This window comes from Bos indicus, chromosome 25 (assembly GCF_029378745.1).
Source record: "Bos indicus isolate NIAB-ARS_2022 breed Sahiwal x Tharparkar chromosome 25, NIAB-ARS_B.indTharparkar_mat_pri_1.0, whole genome shotgun sequence".
NCBI lineage: Eukaryota > Metazoa > Chordata > Mammalia > Artiodactyla > Bovidae > Bos > Bos indicus.
In genome coordinates, this window is record NC_091784.1 from 3,703,316 (window position 1) to 3,721,894 (window position 18,579).

Genomic DNA, 18,579 nt, shown 5'->3' on the forward strand with positions numbered 1-18,579 from the left:
TGCCACCTATGGGGTCGCACAGAGTTGGACACGACTGAAGTGACTTAGCAGCAGCAGTATAATAAATGTATTCTTTTCGGGCAAAGTTCAGCCAGGCTTATCCCCAGTGACAAGATCTGATTTCTTAAGCTGAGGAATCCTCTCCTGTGACACATGCATTGTGTGTGCAGGTGGTACTTGTCCTTATCACATCATTCTCTGAGAATCGGGGCTTAGGAACTGGTGTAAATGCAGGCACTCTGGCTCCTGCCCCTGCTGGGAGTAACACAGGCGTGCTTCATTCTATTTTGCTACATAGTTACTGCATTTTTTTTTTTTGAGCAAATTGAAAGTTGGTGGCAACTCTGTGTCAAACAAGTCTCTTGGTGCCTTCTCCCCAGAAACATTTGCTCACTTTCTGTCTCTGTCCTATTTTGGTAATTCTTGCAATATGTGAAACTTTTTCATTATTATGATAGTTTTATAGTGACATATAATCAGTAATCTTCGATGTTACTACTGCAAGAGATTCTGGCTCTCTCAAGACTCAGATAACGGTTAGCACTTTTTTGGCAAAAAAAAGTATTTTTAAAGTAAGGTATGGGGCTTCCCTGGTGGTTCAGTAGTAAAGAATCTGCCTGCCAATGAAGGAGACACAGTGTGATCCCTGGTCTGGGAAGATCCCACATTCTGTGGAGCAACTAAGCCTGTGCACCGCGACTACTGAGCCTCTGCTCTAGAGCTCATGCTCTGCAATGAGAGAAACCGCCGCAGTGAGGAGCTGCACACCACAACTAGAGAGTGGCCCCCACTTGCTGCGGCTAGAAGAAAGCCCACACAGCAACGAAGACCAAGCAGGGCCAACAATTAATACATATGTAACATTATTTTTAAAGTAAGGTATGTTCATTTTTTTAAAGACACAATGCCACTGCATAAATAATTGTCTTGCCTACTTTTTGGCCTCTTTGTACCACACGATGATGGTAAAAAATATTGTCTAAGGTTTAGATGTCACTCTTGGGTCAAAACTTGAAGATACTAGAAAGAAGACAGATTAGCATGGCCCCTGCACAAGGATGACACGCAAATTCGTGAAGCGTTCCATATTTTTTCTGGGGAAAAAAAAAAAAAAGAAATGAAGACAGCACTATGGCGATAAATCCCAGACAAAATTTCCTGAGACCTCAAACTGGGACCTGGCTGATCTGGGCCTGTGCCCGTAGATGGAGAGACTCAGTTATGAAATCCTTGTTCTTCTCTCTAATGAGGCTCTTAGGGAATTTGGTCCCAATGGTTGTGAAGTTCTTGCAAACACCTGCTCTGTGATTGCCCCAAATATTATTCCTGTACAGGGGACTAGGACCATGAACCCTGCTCCCCACTCACAGGACCTGTCTGTGTTTCTAAGACATTCTGGTCCTCGAAATGGATAGAAGCACTGATGACCACTCATCCAGACATGAAGAACGCTTGATGGCAATAAGCACCAACCTCCCCCAGGTAAGAATACAGCAGTGAAGACACTGATATCTATTAAGACAGGAAATCTTTAAAGGAACCTCCTCTGCCATGTCTTCCAGATACAGGAAGTTAGTAGCAGGAGGTCGTGAGTCCATCAGGTGTCACTCAAGATGAACCCAGTAATGATCAACCGTTCCTCTTGTTTCTTTAAGAGCCATGTATGAGTTAGGTGGGTAGGGGAAGAACTGGAGTATTTAAGCAGAGACTATATACTCAAAGGGAGAATGCAATGGCACCCCACTCCAGTACTCTTGCCTGGAAAATCCGATGCACAGAGGAGCCTGGTAGACTGAAATCCATGGGGTTGCGAAGAGTCAGACATGACTGAGCGACTTCACTTTCACTTTTCACTTTCATGCATTGGAGAAGGAAATGGCAACCCACTCCAGTATTCTTGCCTGGAGAATCCCAGGGACTGGGGAGCCTGGTGGGCTGCCATCTATGGGGTTGCACAGAGTCAGACATGACTGAAGTGACTTAGCAGCAGCAGCAGCAGCATATAGTCAAAGAGTCATGCTGTGTAGAAGCTTGCCCGTTTTCAGATTTTTTAAATAAAAATTTCGTCAGTTATGCCTCACTAAATCCTCAATAAAGCACAGGGGAGAAAGCAATGGTATTTTCAAGATAATAATACACCATCAGCTGATTGTTCATCGGCTTCCCTGGTGCCTCAGTGGTAAAGAATCTGCCTGGCAATGCCTGCCAATGCAGGTTGGATCCCTGGTTCAGGAAAGATCCCCTGGAGGAGGAAATGGCAACCCATTTAAGTATTCTTGCCTAGAGAATTCCATGGATGGAGGAGCCTGGTGAGCGATAGTCCATGGAATCACAAAGAGTTGAACACGGCCTTGCTACTAAACAAGCAGTTGGTTGTTCTATTCAGGGCTCTTCCAGACCAGTCAGCAAAGACTGTCATTCCCCAAAGCAGCCACACGAGGGCTAAAGTTTTAGGTGCTCAGTCGTGTCTGACTCTTTGCAACCCCATAGACTATAGCCCTACAGGTCCTCTGTCCATGGGATTCTAATAACATAAGAATCAGTGAGTCCAGTGGGGAAAACATCAGAACTGAGTGTTGGAGATCAGGAGCGTAGGTGGGGTGAGCACAACGGGAGTAGCAAATCTGTAAACTGATTTGCAAATGTGATCCTGCCTGGAGCCCGATTTCGCAGTTATTGACCTTCCTTGTCTGGGTTTCTGATTTCACTGTTGTCTCTTCACCCAGATTCAGCTTAGGAGAGGGGCAAACCAGTCGAGTGTCTCTGAGTTCCTCCTCCTGGGGCTCTCCAGGCAGCCCCAGCAGCAGCAGCTCCTCTTCCTGCTCTTCCTCACCATGTACCTGGCCACCGTCCTGGGAAACCTGCTCATCCTCCTAGCCATCAGCGTGGACTCCCGCCTGCACATCCCCATGTACTTCTTCCTCTTCAACCTGTCTTTCGTGGACATCTGCTTCTCCTCCACCACTGTCCCCAAGGTGCTGGCCAACCACATACTCGGGAGACAGACCATCTCTTTCTCTGGGTGTCTGACGCAGATGTACTTTGTTTTCATGTTCGTGGACATGGACAATTTCCTCCTGGCTGTAATGGCCTATGACCGCTTTGTGGCTGTATGCCACCCCTTACACTATTCAGCGAAGATGACCCCCCAGCTCTGTGCCCTGCTGGTCACTGGGTCGTGGGTCACTGCCATTCTGGATATGCTCTTGCACACCCTGCTGATGGCTCGACTCTCCTTCTGTGCAGACAATGCCATCCCCCACTTCTTCTGTGATATGACCCCCCTCCTCAAACTCTCCTGCTCTGACACACACCTCAATGAGGTGATGATTCTGTCTGAGGGTGCCCTGATCATGATCACCCCGTTCGTTTGCATCCTGGCTTCATATGTCCGCATCACCTGTGCTGTCCTGAGGATCCCATCCACAAAGGGGAGATGGAAAGCCTTCTCCACCTGTGGCTCCCACCTGGCTGTGGTGTTCCTCTTCTATGGCACCATCATTGCTGTGTATTTCAACCCTTCATCCTCACATTCTTCTGAGATGGACACTGTAGCTACTGTGATGTACACGGTGGTGACCCCCATGCTGAATCCTTTCATCTACAGCCTGAGGAACAGGGACTTGAAAGGGGCCTTGCAAAAAGTGATTGGCAGGAAAACATGCTCTTCTTGATGATGGTACCATAGATCTTTCATTGGCAGTTGTGTAAATCTTTGCCAATTCCCTGAAATGTAGCAATCTGTCAGTGTCTACAAAGAACTCAGAATAAAGAAATACTCTCAGCAGATACTTATCAATGACCTGGGACTTAAGTACAACCCTTTAAACAGGTAATTGCATTTATTTCTAGTTACTGTATTTTAAATTACTTTGCCAAAAGGTCGTTTTCATTTCTAAGTGATCACTTTTAAAAGTTACACATAACAAATATTTTTGCATTTCCCTTCTGGAAATATTCTCAGAAACCACTATTGGTTTTCAATCTCGGATGTTTGATATTATCAGCCATGGAGCTTTGAAAGTATATATACTAATGCTGGGCTAAACCTTGACCAATTAAATTAGTATCTTTGTGCTGGGACTTGGGCATTAGTTATTTTCCCCCCTAAAGTTTCCCTAGGGGTTCTAATGAACTTACAAAAAATAGTTTTATTTATTTAGTTTTTGGCTGTGGTGGGTCTTCCTTGCTGCAGTTGGGCTTGCTCTAGCTGTGGCGAGCAGGGGCTGTTCTTTATTGTGGCATGTGGACTTCTCATTGCAGTGGCTTCTCTTGCTGCAGAGCAGAGGCTCTAGGTGTCCTGGCTCAGTAGTTATGGCACATGAGCTTTGTTTCTCCATGGCATGTGGGATCTTTCTGAATCAGCAGTCTAACCATTGTCCCTTGCTTGAAGGTGTATTCTTAACCACTAGACCACCAGGGAACCCCAATGTACTTTCTCAGTTGGCAATCAGCCGAGTGACTGGAGCGATGCATTTACAAGCACCATCTGGATTGCTGGCAGTAAGCAACCTAAGGATCCACAGGGTTGCTGCAGCCAGACAGTGGAATGAATTCTCCCTCAGAACATTCAGAAGGAAGCAGCCTTGCCAACACCTGGATTTTGGACTTCTAGCCTCCAGAGCTGTGAGATAAATTTCTGTTGTTTAAAGCCATCTAGTTTGTGGCACTTTGTTACAGCAGCCCTTGGAATCTAATATGGTATCCCCACAGAATTGCTTGCCTTTTCCTGTATAACTGTCTTCTGCAGTTTTTTTGCATTCTTCTTGGGTCTTCCATTCTGGCAATAAGGATTGGGTCATCTTTTTTGAAATTGTGAAGAAGTAAGAAATTTATGCAAGTTTTGCTGTTGCACTCCAAAGTGCAAAAATTGCAGCCGTTGTGTGTAATGAGTGCTTAGTTAAGATGGATGGCATTTCGTTTGTACACTCAGTGTTGGGCACTGGGTCTGGTTCATGTAAAGTGTAGCATGTTTCATGAAGAATGAGTAAGTAGCTTAAATCAATTTCCCTGAAGTAATTATTTTGTTTTTTCATTCTCATGCTCCCTACCTCAGTTAGACTGTATCTCCACTAGTGCAAGAACCAAGTTTTTAATTTTTTTTTCAATTGGCATGTAGTGGTTGCTCTAGAATTATTATTTGCCTAAATAAATGATTATATGACTGAATCAATATGGGGAAGTCACTGGAGAGGTAGATGAGAAAGTTTCCTGAAGGAGTTGATGGGTTTGGCTCAGATCTCTACCACCTTTCAAGTGTTATGGAAGCCTATATACATGTTTTAATGTAGTTTTTAATGGTTAATTTTTTCCAAAACATTTTCACAAAAATTAACCCTCTTGTCCTGCTTTCTGTAATTTTTCACTTCTCTCCTTGAGCCCCCACCATCTCCTCTCTTGACTCCCTCATCTCCCTTCAAAAGGCCCAATAACCTCTGCAGAAACTGTGCTCAAGCTTCTTCCCTTGCTGTCAGTACACTAGTCCCCCACCCCCCGCCCCGTTATTCACAGTTTCACTTTCTGCAGTTTTAGCTACTCATGGTCAACTGTGGTTTGAAAAATATTAAATTAAAAATTCCAGAAATAAACACTTCATAAGTTCTCAGTTTCGCACGATTACGCGTAGCCTGATGGAATTTAATGCCACCTCTGCTCTGTCCAGCCCAGGACGTGAATTATCTGTTCATCCAGCACATCCTGACCATTAGTCACTTAGCAGTTCTCTGGGTTTTCAGGTCAACTGTCCTGGTATTGCAGTGCTTGTGTTCAAGTCACCCCTTATTTTACTTATTAACAGCCTCAAAGTACGAGAGTAGTGATTCTGGAAATTCAGATTCACCAAAGAGAAGCCATAAAGTGCTTCTTTTAAGTAAAAAGATCGAAGTTTTCAACCTGATAAGGAAAGGATGAAAAAAATATGCTGAGATTGCTAAGATCTACCATAACAATCTTTTTTGAAATTGTGAAAAAGTAAGAAATTTGGAAGGACTGATGCTAAAGCTGAAACTCCAGTACTTTGGCCACCTCATGTGAAGAATTGACTCATTGGAAAAGACTCTGATGCTGGGAGGGATTGGGGTCAGGAGGAGAAGGGGATGACAGAGGATGAGATGTCTGGATGGCATCACTGACTTGGTGGATGTGAGTCTGAGTGAACTCCGGGAGTTGGTGATGGCCAGGGAGGGCTGGCGTGCTGCGATTCATGGGGTCGGAAAGAGTTGGACACGACTGAGCGTCAGGCATGATTGAGTGACTGAACTGAACGGAAGAAATTTGTGCAAGTTTTGCTGTTTCACTCCAAAGTGCAAAAATTACAGCCATTGTGTGTAATGAGTGCTTAGTTAAGACGGAATGGCATTTCATTTGTACATGATATTTTGAGAGAGACAATATTCACATAATTTTATTACAATGTGTGTGCTCAGTTGCTCAGTCATGTTGGACTCTTTGGGACCTGGTGGACTATAGACTGCCAGGTTCCTCTGTCAATGGAATTTTTCAGGCAAGAATACTCGAGTGGGTTGCCATTTCCTTCTCCATTTATTACAGTATATCACTGTAAGTGTTCTATCTTATTAATTTTATTGTTAATATCTTATTGTGCCTATTTTATAAATTAAACTGTATCACAATTATGTTAGTACAAGAAAAATACTATATAGACGGTTCAGTAGATCCATAGTTTCAGGTATTCACTGGGGGTCTTGGATCATACCCCCCAAGGATAAGGGGGAATCATTGTAAGTACTGAACAGAGTCGGCTTCACCACTTTAACTAATGTCTGGTTGATGTTTGTATTTGACACTAAGTTCAGTGGAATCAAACATCAGTAATATTTTCAAAATCTAGTTCTTTTCCTATTTTGGCTTCAAGAAAGAACTGCCGTCTTAGATATTTTCTCTTGATCAACGGAAGCTCTATTTACTGAGTTTGTCTTTAAACTTTGATATTTTGTTCCAAGATTTTCTTGCATTGATTTCGCTTTGAAAAAACACCGCATCGATACTCTGGTTTCTTTTCAGAACATATAACTCTTTCGCCTTTTATTAAAGATTTCTGCAGAAAGGAACAATTCTGAGTTTTTACCCAACTTTTTGAGGCCCTGCACTTGCAAGGCTAAAAAAAACAGAACAACAAAAACCCCACTGCACTGAAATACGCTTTACTTTGGACGTTAAGCTTTCGGGGGTCCCGGGAGCTTTCCATCTCCAGCACCCACAACCCCACCTCGGTGTTAAGGAGTCTGCTGCCCTTTACAGGGCGTCCCTATGCTCGCCCCTCACGCGCATGCGCAGGGCAGGAGGCGCGGACACGGTGGGACCTCTTCCCGGAAGCACTGAACAGGCCCTCGACTGGGCCAGTCAGAGGCGGCGTGGACAGGCTTGCCTTGCTCCGCCCCTTGCCGCTCCGCACCCACGTGCTCCTGCCCAATTAGATAGGCGGGAGGCGGAGTCTCAGCTCTGCGCGGTCTCCTTGGGAAAGAGGGGCGGATTCTTTCACCGGAAGTACCGCAGGCTGGGACCTCCGGTGTGGAGCGGATGTTCAGCGATGTAGTTAGTGGTTCTGCCTTGACCTCAAAATGCTGCAAAGAGGCCCTCTGGGGTTGGTGCCTGCTAAATCTGGGCAACTGGTGGATCCCATGAGCCTTCCACACGTCACCTAGTCCCGGTCCTTTAGGTCTCTGTTCAATCTCTCTGGAGTTCCCGGTTAGGATGGGTCCCGAGGTTTTCAGGATTCCTATCTCCTACTTCCAGAGCCTGAAACTCTAGGAAGTCAACGTCTGAGTTCCAATCTGGATGTCCTTTCAAAAGGCAAGGTGGACTGGGAAGCCAGCACCGCAAAAACCGGTGTACCCTATTCGGGGTAAGGGCTCCTTTTACTCCATTGCTGAGGGCTTGCTACCGCCCAGTGTGATCCGAGGACCTGGCGTCACTGCCTGGGCGATTGTTAGGAATGCCTAAGCTCAGGCTCCATCCCAGACTTTCTGAGTCAGAACCTTCACTTTAAAAACATTCTAGATGATTTCTGTGCAGGTTAATTTTTGAGAATCTCTGCCTTCGGCTTCCCGAGATTTCTAGTCTAGGAGGCAGTGTTGATGTATATAATTGCTTCTGCTACTACTTAATCAAGATGACATAAGGAAAGTGATGGTGAGGGGTGATATAAATACAGTTTATGGTGAGCATGGTTATTTGGGAATGTGCAGAAGCAGTCAGGAAAGGGAAACTGATGTACACGAGGACGTGCTTAATCAACCTGAAGTCGAAAGACTGATAGCATATGTGTTAGGGATGAATGAATCTATTCATCAACTTGGCATCCCACCAACATCGTTTCTAACCAAGGAACTCACTTTATAGTAAAAGGAATGTGGTAGCCAGTTGTCAGGATAGTCCTGGGCAATCCTGCTGCTGCTAAGTCGCTTCAGTCGTGTCCGACTCTGTGCGACCCCATAGACGGCAGCCCACCAGGCCCCACCGTCCCTGGGATTCTCCAGGCAAGAACACTGGAGTGGGTTGCCATTTCCTCCTCCAATGCATGAAAGTGAAAAGTAAAAGTGAAGTCACCCAGTCGTGTCTGACTCTTAGCGACCCCATGGACTGCAGCCTACCAGGCTCCTCGGTCCATGAGATTTTCCAGGCAAGAATACTGGAGTGGGTTGCCATTGCCTTCTCCGTGGGCAATCCTAGTCTTGTGTAATCTCTTCACACAGTGAATTGGGCTGATTTATGTCTCAATGTACTGGGGCTTCTGTAACAAAATATCATGGACTGGGTAGCTTGGGCATAACAGAAATTTATTTGGGGGACTTCCCTGGTGGTCCAGTGGCTAAGACTCCACAAGCTCTCAATGCAGAGTGCCTGGGTTCAATCCCACATGATGCAACTAAGAGTTCAAATGCCTCAACCGACCCCACATAATTCAGTTAAGATCTGATGCAACCAATACATTTCTTTGAAAAGAAATTTATTTTTCACAGTTCTTGAGGCTAGAAAGTGTAAAATCAAGATCCTGGCACATTTGTTGTGTGGTGAGAGCACACTTCCTGGATCATAGATGGCAGTTCTACTGCATATGGTAGAAGGGACAAGGGAGCTGTTTCAGGGCTCTTAGAAGGGTGCTGATCCTGTTGGCGAAGGCTCTGCCCTCATGAGCTAATCACCTTCCATAGGCTTCATCACCTGAGGATTAGGATTTCAACATACAAATTTTGCTGGGACATTCGGTCTGCAGCACTGTGTGAGTTATAGGTTTTTACGGAAATGATGCTGTGTGACTTCTAGAGCTCAGTATTAAAGGTACTGTGGCTTCTATGCTGCTGTCTTGAATCACTTGCTCGGGGGGAAATGAGCTCCTCTGTTGCAAGGACATATCAAGTTAGCTCCCTGGAGAACTCCACACGAGGAACTGAGGCTTCCTGCCAATAGCAATGTGTGAGCAAGCCATCTTGGACACTCATCCTCCACCACAGTTGAGCTTTCAGATGACTGAGAATCTGCAGATAACTGCAGTCTTATGAGAGGCCCTGATCCTGAACCATTCCACTAAACCATTCATGACTGGATTCATGACCTATAGGAACTGTGTGATATAAATGTTTATTGTTTTAAGTTGCAAAGTTTTGATATAACTTGTTACTTGACCACAGATAACTTACACAAAGGATAAGGCCGGTGTCCATGGGATTCTTTGGTGTTTACTTCCACACCATTACCAGGAACAGTTGACCTTAGGAATAGAGAAATGGTCTTTTAAAGACTCAGTTTTGACCCCAGTTGAGGTTACCAGGTGGCTAAGTGGTAAAGAATCTGCCTGCCAATGCAGGAGACTTGGATTCAGTTTCTGGGTTGGGAAGATCCCTTGGAAGAGGAAATGGCAACCCACTCCAGTATTCTTGCCTGGAAAATTCTATGGACAGAGGAGCCGGGCAGGCTGAAGCCCATGGGGATGTAAAGAGTCGGACATGACTGAGCACACATGCACATAGCAAGGCTACCCTGTAAGATTAGGGTGCTGTTTTATAGAATACAGTATAAGTTTCATACCAGTGGACAATATATGCCAAACTTTTTTCCCAGGTAGCAGTTTATGGGGCAAGGAAACAAGAGGTAGACGTAGGCACCTCTTTTTGTAATACCTCTTGATGTACTTGCAACATTTTGCTTTTTACTCCAGCAGTACTGGGCTCTGAAGAGACTTCCTGCTGGCCAATTTGGGATCCTTTTGCTGCTGGATAAACTGAACAAAAGGAGATTCTAATATTGTTAGGTGTTTGACTGTCTATAGAGAGTAGTTTTTCTGCTGCACAGTGGTAGCAGAGATGATTATGGGTGGAAAGATCTCCCTGAGAGATTCTGGAATTGCCATGTCCTGTGATGGGAGTTAATAAAAGACTGCTGCTGCTGCTGCTAAGTCACTTCAGTCGTGTCCGACTCTGTGCGACCCCATAGTCGGCAGCCCACCAGGCTCCCCTGTCTCTGGGATTCTCCAGGCAAGAACACTGGAGTGGGTTGCCATTTTCTTCTCCAATGCATGAAAGTGGAAAGTGAGAGTGAAGTCGCTCAGTTGTGTCCGACTCTTAGCAACCCCATGGACTGCAGCCTGCCAGGCTCCTCCATCCATGGGATTTTCCAGGCAAGAGTACTGGAGTCGGGTGCCATTGCCTTCTCTAGGAGAGTCTTATATGGGCAAGATCATAAGAAGGTCAGATCTCTCAGACATGAGAATTTAGGTTACTATTCAGATTTTTTTAAAACCTTGAGTAGCTGAGATGCTGGCTAAAGGTAAATGGAACATGAATTCAGTTGTGGATAAGGGAGACTTCACAGGTGGGTCACTGGTTAAGAATCCCCCTGCCAATGCAAGAGGCACGAGTTCAATCCCTGGTCTGGGAAGACTCCACTTGCCACGGGACAACTAAGCCGGTTTGCCACGACTACTGAAGCCCACACTTTAGAACCTGTGCTCCGTAACAAGAGAAGACACTGCAACAGGAAGCCCACGCACTGCAACTAGAGAGTAGTCCCCACTTGCAGCAACGAAGACCCAGCCCAGCCAAAAAAAATAAATAAATAAAAAAATTTAAAGATTGTGGATAAAGGAAATTATTGATATCAATTAATCATTCGTGACTACCTATGGAAATGAATATTACATCATTCAGTCATATTTCCCTCTTTCTGTTATGCTTATATTTATCTCTTGAGGTAGTTAGCTTTCTTCTTTTCTCTCCGTCCTTCTGTTTTACATGTATGTAGTGTATGTAGTTATTGCTTAGCTTTCAAGTTTGATTCAGAAGTTATAGAAAGTCATATTGGGATCATGATTGGAGAAGGGAAGGTCTTAGTTTGGCTCCTGGATACAGTAACTCATGTTCTTCTGTGGTGAGAAGGATACTTGTATTACGTTAGACCAGAGAATTTCTCTATTGAAGGGTAAGTAGGTGAGAGGAGTGTGTGTTAATATTACAGCTGGGAGGATGGATTCCAATGGGAGTTTATCTTCTTTGGCTTCCCAACTTCTGTGACTCCTTCCAAAGCTTAGGTAAAAATACCTACCTTGTCATTCTTGTGGGGAAGAAAAGCCTACTTCTTCCTGTGTCACAGGAAACTGAATCACTTCTATCCCAGCCCCTCTAGGAGTTAAGCTGTGGGCATATGTGGACCCATTAGATATCCTGAGTCAGCCTTGACACAAGAAAGGGAGCAAGGAGATTTTCCTAGCAGTGGCAGCTATTGCAGCAACAAGGGATTGCTGGGCAACAGCGCTTCTGGTGGCAACTTGTGCCCAGTGCTAGCTGTGTCGGAGTCATGAGCTGTGAGGTTCATGCTGGGATAAACCTGCCAATCCAGCCTGTGCTGTGGATGATCTGGGCCACTCTAGCTGCCATGTGACCTCCTGAGCCTACTTCTCCAGTTGCTCCATGTTTTTAAAGTAAGAATTATCAGTTTCAAGAAATTTTTTTCTGCTTAATTGGCAAGACTCTATTATTTTCACCTAAGAACTGTGAGTGAGGCCACAGTACTCAACCATCAGAAAAGGACTTGAGGGACTTCCCTGGTGGTCCAGTGGCTAAGACTTCAAATGCAGGGGGCTCGGGTCAGGGAACTAGATCCCACATGCAACTAAGAATCCACATGTTGCAACTAAGACTGGGCACAGCCACATGAACAAATATTAGGGGCTTCCCGGGTAGCAGTACTGGTAAAGAACCTGCCTGTCAATGCAGGGGATGTGGGTTTGACCCCTGGGTTGGGAAGATCCCCTGGAATGTGCTGTGCTTAGTCACTCAGTCTTGTCCGACTCTTTGTGACCCCATTGACTGTAGGCTGCCAGGCTCCTCTGCTATGGGGATTCTCCAGGAAAGAATACTGCAGTGGGTTGCTATGCCGTCCTCCAGGGGATCTTCCCAAACCAGAGATCAAACCCAGGTCTCCCTCACTGGAGGCAGATTCTTTACCATCTGAGCCACCAGGGAATTCCCTGAATAGGGAATGGAAACCTGCTGAAGTATTATTGCCTGGAGAATCCCGTGGACAGAGGAGCCTGGCGAGCTACAATCCATGGGGTCACAAAGAGTTGGACATGACGAGCACACACAAAGAAAGAAACATTTAAACAAAGAAATATTTTTTAAAAAGGAAAGGACTTGAACTCTGAACAGGGTGGCCACTAATATTCTCTCCAGCTCATTGCTGTTTCTGTGCTTTTTTTTTGTTTGTTTGTTTTTCTGCATAGATTGTTCCTTCTCCATCTATGAGGCAGACAAGAGAGAGTTGCAAGCTTCTGGATTTCCCCATCCAGACCAAGTCATACTGGGAATAACCCACAGGTCCTCAGCATCAGTGCAAAGTTCCAAATCCATCACAAATCCTCACTGGGAGGAGATGGCGGGTTCTAAATTGGGCTGCTGGAGCCCACACTCCTGTGAGTATGGATTGATGACCATCCCCAGAAAAGGCTGACCCACACTGTGTGCTGGGAAGACATCCCCACAGAAGTCTGCTCTGGGAGCCTGGAGTTTCTCAATTGTGAGATGCTGTGCTGTCTGCTACATCTCTCCCTCCAGGCTGATCCTTTACATCAGATGCTTTACAGGAAGAAGCACAACTCTCCCCCACCCCAGCTTCCCTATCCGCAAATACATCACTAGCTCTACAAAGAAGAGGCTCATTCAGATAACACTGCAATAACCCCACTTTCTGAACTAAGAAGAAGACCTTTTAATAGCTGAATTGTCAAATACATAAGCACAAGCCCAGATCAGCAAGGTGATGAAATTGGAGATTTCAAAGGATTTTCTCTGGGACTCCTCTCCACCCAGACTGCTTTATCTCCAAGTTCTGATCCTGAAGTTAGATCATATACTTTGTTTTCATTGTTGGGCTCATAGGGACCAGGAAACAGGTGGGACAATTATTTTCTGCTTGTCTCTAATAAGGCTCTCAGGGAATCTGATCCCAATGGCCATGGAGGCTACTGTAAGTAACCATTTCTGGCCAACCCTGCCCCCCCCTCCAAAAAACATCCTTCCTGCAAAGAAAGCTGAGGTCATGAACACTCTGCTCCTCACCTGCTCAGGACCTACCTATCCTTCCAAGCCTTCCCAAACCTTATAATAAAGAGGAGCCCTGGCCAGTTCCTCAAAGGTGAAGCACACTTGATGGCAACAGCACAAGCTTCTCCAGGTGAGATGGTAACAGTCAATATTTCTTTCTTTTTTGGGTTGTGCTGTATAGCATGTGGGATCTTAGTCCCCTGACCAGGGGTTGAACCCACACCCCCTGCAGTGGGAGCTCAGAATCTTAACCAATGGACCATCAGGGAAGTCTAAATATTTCTTTATTAATTGGTGGAGTTTTTAGAAGGACCTCCTTCATTAAATCTTCCAGATCCAGGGAGTAGGAGCTGTCCTCAGCTGGAGCCTGAGATAAACCCAATACCAACCGTTTCTCCTCTCTACGAACTACTAAGTAGGAGAAAGACTGGGAACCTTAATAGAGACACACATAGCGGCAGGGGAGGGCTGTGCATTATTTTATGTTATATTTGATATAATTTTAAAAATTAATCCAATGGGACCAGCATCATGTAGGACTGGGAGTTGGAAGTTGAGGGTGTGGGGAGTAGGGGCAGATTCAGACTGAGCAACTCTTCGTGCATGGAGTCACTTCAGTTGTGTCCGACTTTTTGTGACCCCATGGACTGTAGCCCACCAGGCTCCTCTGTCCATAGGGTTCTCCAGGCAAGAATACTGGAGTGGGTTGCCATGCCCTCCTTCAGGGGATCTTCCCAACCCAGGGATTGAACCTGCTTCTCTTATGTCTCCCGCATTGGCAGTGGGTTCTTTACCACTAGTGCCACCTGGGAAGCCCTTGAGCAACTCTGAGGGAGGGTTTATTAGCATAACTATGGTTGCTGCTGCTGCTGCTGCTAAGTCACTTCAGTCGTGTCCAACTCTGTGTGACCCCATAGATGGCAGCCCACCAGGCTCCCCCATCCCTGGGATTCTCCAGGCAAGAGCACTGGAGTGGGTTGCCATTTCCTTCTCCCAATGCATGAAAGGGAAAAGTGAAAGTGAAGTCGCTCAGTCGTGTCCAACTCTTCAGGACCCCATGGACTGCAGCCTACCAGGCTCCTCCGTCCATGGGATTTTCCAGGCAAGAGTATTGGAGTGGGGTGCCATTGCCTTCACCGCTGGAGCTTTGATTATTGCACCCAAACCATTAGCTTCTAGGTTTCTGACCTCTGCTTCTCATCTCTGCATCTTAGTCCAGCCCCATGGTAGAGGCGAACCAGTCGAGAGTCTCTGAGTTCCTCCTCCTGGGGCTCTCCAGGCAGCCCCAGCAGCAGCAACAGCTCCTCTTCCTGCTCTTCCTGACCATGTACCTGGCCACAGTCCTGGGAAACCTGCTCATCCTCCTAGCCATCAGCGTGGACCCCCGCCTGCACATTCCCATGTACTTCTTCCTCTGCAACCTGTCCTTTGTGGACACCTGCTTCTCCTCCACCACTGTCCCCAAGGTGCTGGCCAACCACGTACTCGGGAGCCAGACCATTTCCTTCTCTGGGTGTCTCACGCAGATGTATTTTGTTTTTATGTTCATGGACATGGACAATTTCCTCCTGGCTGTGATAGCCTATGACCGCTTTGTGGCTGTATGCCACCCCTTACACTATTCAGCAAAGATGACCCCCCAGCTCTGCGCCCTGCTGGTCACTGGGTCGTGGATCACTGCCAGTCTGGATATGCTCTTGCACACCCTGCTGATGGCTCGACTGTCCTTCTGTGCGGACAATGCCATCCCCCATTTCTTCTGTGATGTGACCCCCCTCCTCAAACTCTCCTGCTCTGACACACACCTCAATGAGGTGATGATACTGACTGAGGCAGCCCTGATCATGATCACCCCGTTCATTTGCATCCTGGCTTCATATGTCCTTATCACCTGTGCTGTCCTGAGGATCCCATCCACAAAGGGGAGATGGAAAGCCTTCTCCACCTGTGGCTCCCACCTGGCTGTGGTGTTGCTCTTCTATGGCACCATCATATTTCTGTATTTCAACCCTTTGTCCTCCCATGCAGCTGAGACAGATGTAGCAGCTGCTGTGATGTTCTCTGTGGTGACCCCCATGCTGAACCCCTTCATCTACAGCCTGAGAAACCAGGACATAAAAGGGGCTCTTGGAAAAGTGATTGCCATGAAATTTTTTTCTGTTCAGTAATGAAATGGGCTAAGAAAGTCACAGAGGGAACTAATTTCTAAGAAAATTATATTTTTATTTTTTCCATCATGTAAAACTTAAAATTTGTCTTTTAATCTTGATACTAGAAACCTATATCCTGATCTTCCACTTACATATTGTAATAGTCTTTCTAAATTTCTGAATAGTCTCCACAATATTTTCCTTCCCTTTTGTATTTCCATCAAGTCGCTCCAGCAAAATAAACTCACTAGTCACCCTGTTACTGAATTAAAACATAAAGGAAGTTTTACTATATAAAAGTGCAACTTTATATTTTGAAAATGACTGCAGGAAATAAAACATTGATAAATAGATGGAACTGGTTAAAACATCACTGAGAAGGAGGGACAAAGACAAAAGATAGGGCAGTTTCCCTTAACTTCAGAGAGAGCTACGATGATATCTTTTATGAAAATGGACAGAATTTGAATCCAAGGCGATTTCTGTTTATAACAATGATTTATTTTATATTCTTTGTAATTGTGTGTTGGTATTTTTGTCTAAAGGGATAAATGGTAGCGTTTTCCATTTTTAGTCTATATATCCAAGAATTATTTGTAATAAGAGGGACAATACCTGTTCTTCCAAAGTCTGAAAGAAATCCCCAACCTTTGCTCCATGTATTTTTGTGCTCTATTAGATACAGGCATATTTTTCGGTTTTATATAACCTTATTTTATCCTTTATTGTTACAAGGTATCCCTTTTATCTAGAGTAACATTTTGTCTAGTATTTTGTCTAATATTATTGTAACCATGCAGGTCTTCTGTGGTTTCTATTTGCATGACATCTCTTTGCATCCTTCTTTCAATTCAATGTGTCTTTGAATCCAGTGTGTACCCTGTAGACAACATATACTTTGATCATTTTTTTAATCCAGTTTAATGATCTCTGACTTTTGGTTGAATTTTTAACCCACTCACTTTTTTTTATGGCTGTACTGGGAAGCATGTGGGATCTTAGTTTCCTGACTAGGGATTGAACCCGTGCACCTGTGTTGGAAGCACAGAGTTTTGACCACTTGACTGCCAGCAAAGTCCCCCCACTCACTTGTAATACTAATATCTACCATTTAACTTTGTTTTCTGTGTCTTGTGTCTTTTTTGTCTTTCCTGCTCTTTTGCATTTATTCTGTACTTTCTAATGTAGCATTTTAACACCAGTAATTTTTACTATATTTTGGGGGGTTTTTAGTGGTTGCTTTAGGATTAACTGGTCATCAGCATCAGATTTATACTAGCTTAATTCCTTTTATATACAGAAATGCTTCTTCTATATGCTTTTATTCCCTCCCCATTTTAAGCATTAGAAAACGAAGATCATGGCGTCCGGTCCCATCACTTCATGGGAAATAAGATGGAGAAACAGTGGAAACAGTGTCAGACTTTATTTTTTGGGGCTCCAAAATCACTGCAGATGCTGATTGCAGCCATGAAATTAAAAGACGCTTACTCCTTGGAAGGAAAGTTATGACCAACCTAGATAGCATATTCAAAAGCAGAGACATTACTTTGCCACCAAAGGTCCGTCTAGTCAAGGCTATGGTTTTTCCTGTGGTCACGTATGGATGTGAGAGTTGGACTGTGAAGAAAGCTTGAGCGCCGAAGAATTGATTCTTTTGAGCTGTGGTGTTGGAGAAGACTCTTGAGAGTCCCTTGGACTGCAAAGAGATCCAACCAGTCCATTCTGAAGGAGATCAGCCCTGGAATTTCTTTGGAAGGAACGATGCTAAAGCTGAAACTCCAGTACTTTGGCCACCTCATATGGCATCACTGACTCAATGGACGTGAGTCTGAGCGAACTCCAGGAGTTGGTGATGGACAGGGAGGCCTGGCGTGCTGCGATCCATGGGGTCACAAAGAGTCGGATACGACTGAGCGACTGAACTGATGTTTATCAGTTTATATATTGTATCAATGTTACAAACTAAACAACACATTCTTATAATTATTACCTTACTGTCTGCCGTCATTTCCTTAGTCCTGTAAAGCTTTACTCCCACCCAGCTTCTTTGCTGTTATTGGGAACTATATTGCTACACAGATGTTACATTTCTATGTGCTAAGGCCCAACAATACATTCAGCTCAGTTCAGTCACTCAGTTGTGTCCGAATCATTGCGACCCCATGAATCACAGCACGACAGGCCTCCCTGTCCATCACCAACTCCCAGAGTTCACTCAAACTCATGTCCATCGAGTCGGTGATGCCATCTTGCCATCTTATCCTCTGTCGTACCCTTCTCCTCCTGTCCCCAATCCCTCCCAGCATCAGAGTCTTTTCCAATGAGTCAACTCTTTGCATGAGGTGGCCAAAGTATTGGAGTTTCAGCTTCAGCATCAGTCCTTCCAATGAACACTCAGGACTGATCTCCTTTAGGATGGACTGGTTGGATCTCCTTGCAGTCCAAGGGACTCTCAAGAGTCCTCTCCAACACCACAGCTCAAAAGCATCAATTCTTTGGCACTCAGCTGTCTTCACAGTCCAACTCTCACATCCATACATGACCACAGGAAAAACCATAGCCTTGACTAGATGGACCTTTGTTGGCAAAGTAATGTCTCTGCTTTTGAATATGCTATCTAGGTTGGTCATAACTTTCCTTCCAAGGAGTAAGTGTCTTTTAATTTCATGGCTGCAATCACCATCTGCAGTGATTTTGGAGCCCCCCAAAATAAAGTCTGACACTGTTTCCACTGTTTCCCCATCTATTTGCCATGAAGTGATGGGACCAGATGCCATAATCTTAGTTTGCTGAATGTTGAGTTTTAAGTCAACTTTTTCACTCTCCTCTTTCACTTTCATCAAGAGGCTTTTTAGTTCCTCTTCACT

General features: G+C 45.1%; 2 protein-coding genes and 2 non-coding genes across 4 annotated transcripts; all 4 read left to right on the top strand.

Moving 5' to 3' along the window:
* The first annotated feature begins 985 nt into the window (after nucleotides 1-985).
* LOC139179844 (U6 spliceosomal RNA) lies at nucleotides 986-1,093 on the top strand. The gene has a single exon (XR_011564197.1). It is a non-coding gene; the product is annotated as a U6 spliceosomal RNA (small nuclear RNA).
* Nucleotides 1,094-1,455: 362 nt separating this feature from the next.
* Nucleotides 1,456-3,674, top strand: LOC109578077 (olfactory receptor 1F1-like). The gene is made up of 2 exons (XM_019987065.2): nucleotides 1,456-1,482; nucleotides 2,727-3,674. Exons 1-2 carry the CDS (start codon nucleotides 1,456-1,458, stop codon nucleotides 3,672-3,674), a joined length of 975 nt encoding a protein of 324 aa, XP_019842624.2.
* Nucleotides 3,675-7,003: 3,329 nt separating this feature from the next.
* LOC139179823 (U5 spliceosomal RNA) lies at nucleotides 7,004-7,119 on the top strand. The gene has a single exon (XR_011564179.1). It is a non-coding gene; the product is annotated as a U5 spliceosomal RNA (small nuclear RNA).
* Nucleotides 7,120-14,782: 7,663 nt separating this feature from the next.
* LOC109578078 (olfactory receptor 1F1-like) lies at nucleotides 14,783-15,727 on the top strand. Its single transcript, XM_019987066.2, has one exon. It carries the CDS (start codon nucleotides 14,783-14,785, stop codon nucleotides 15,725-15,727), a length of 945 nt encoding a protein of 314 aa, XP_019842625.2.
* The last annotated feature ends 2,852 nt before the right edge of the window (nucleotides 15,728-18,579 follow it).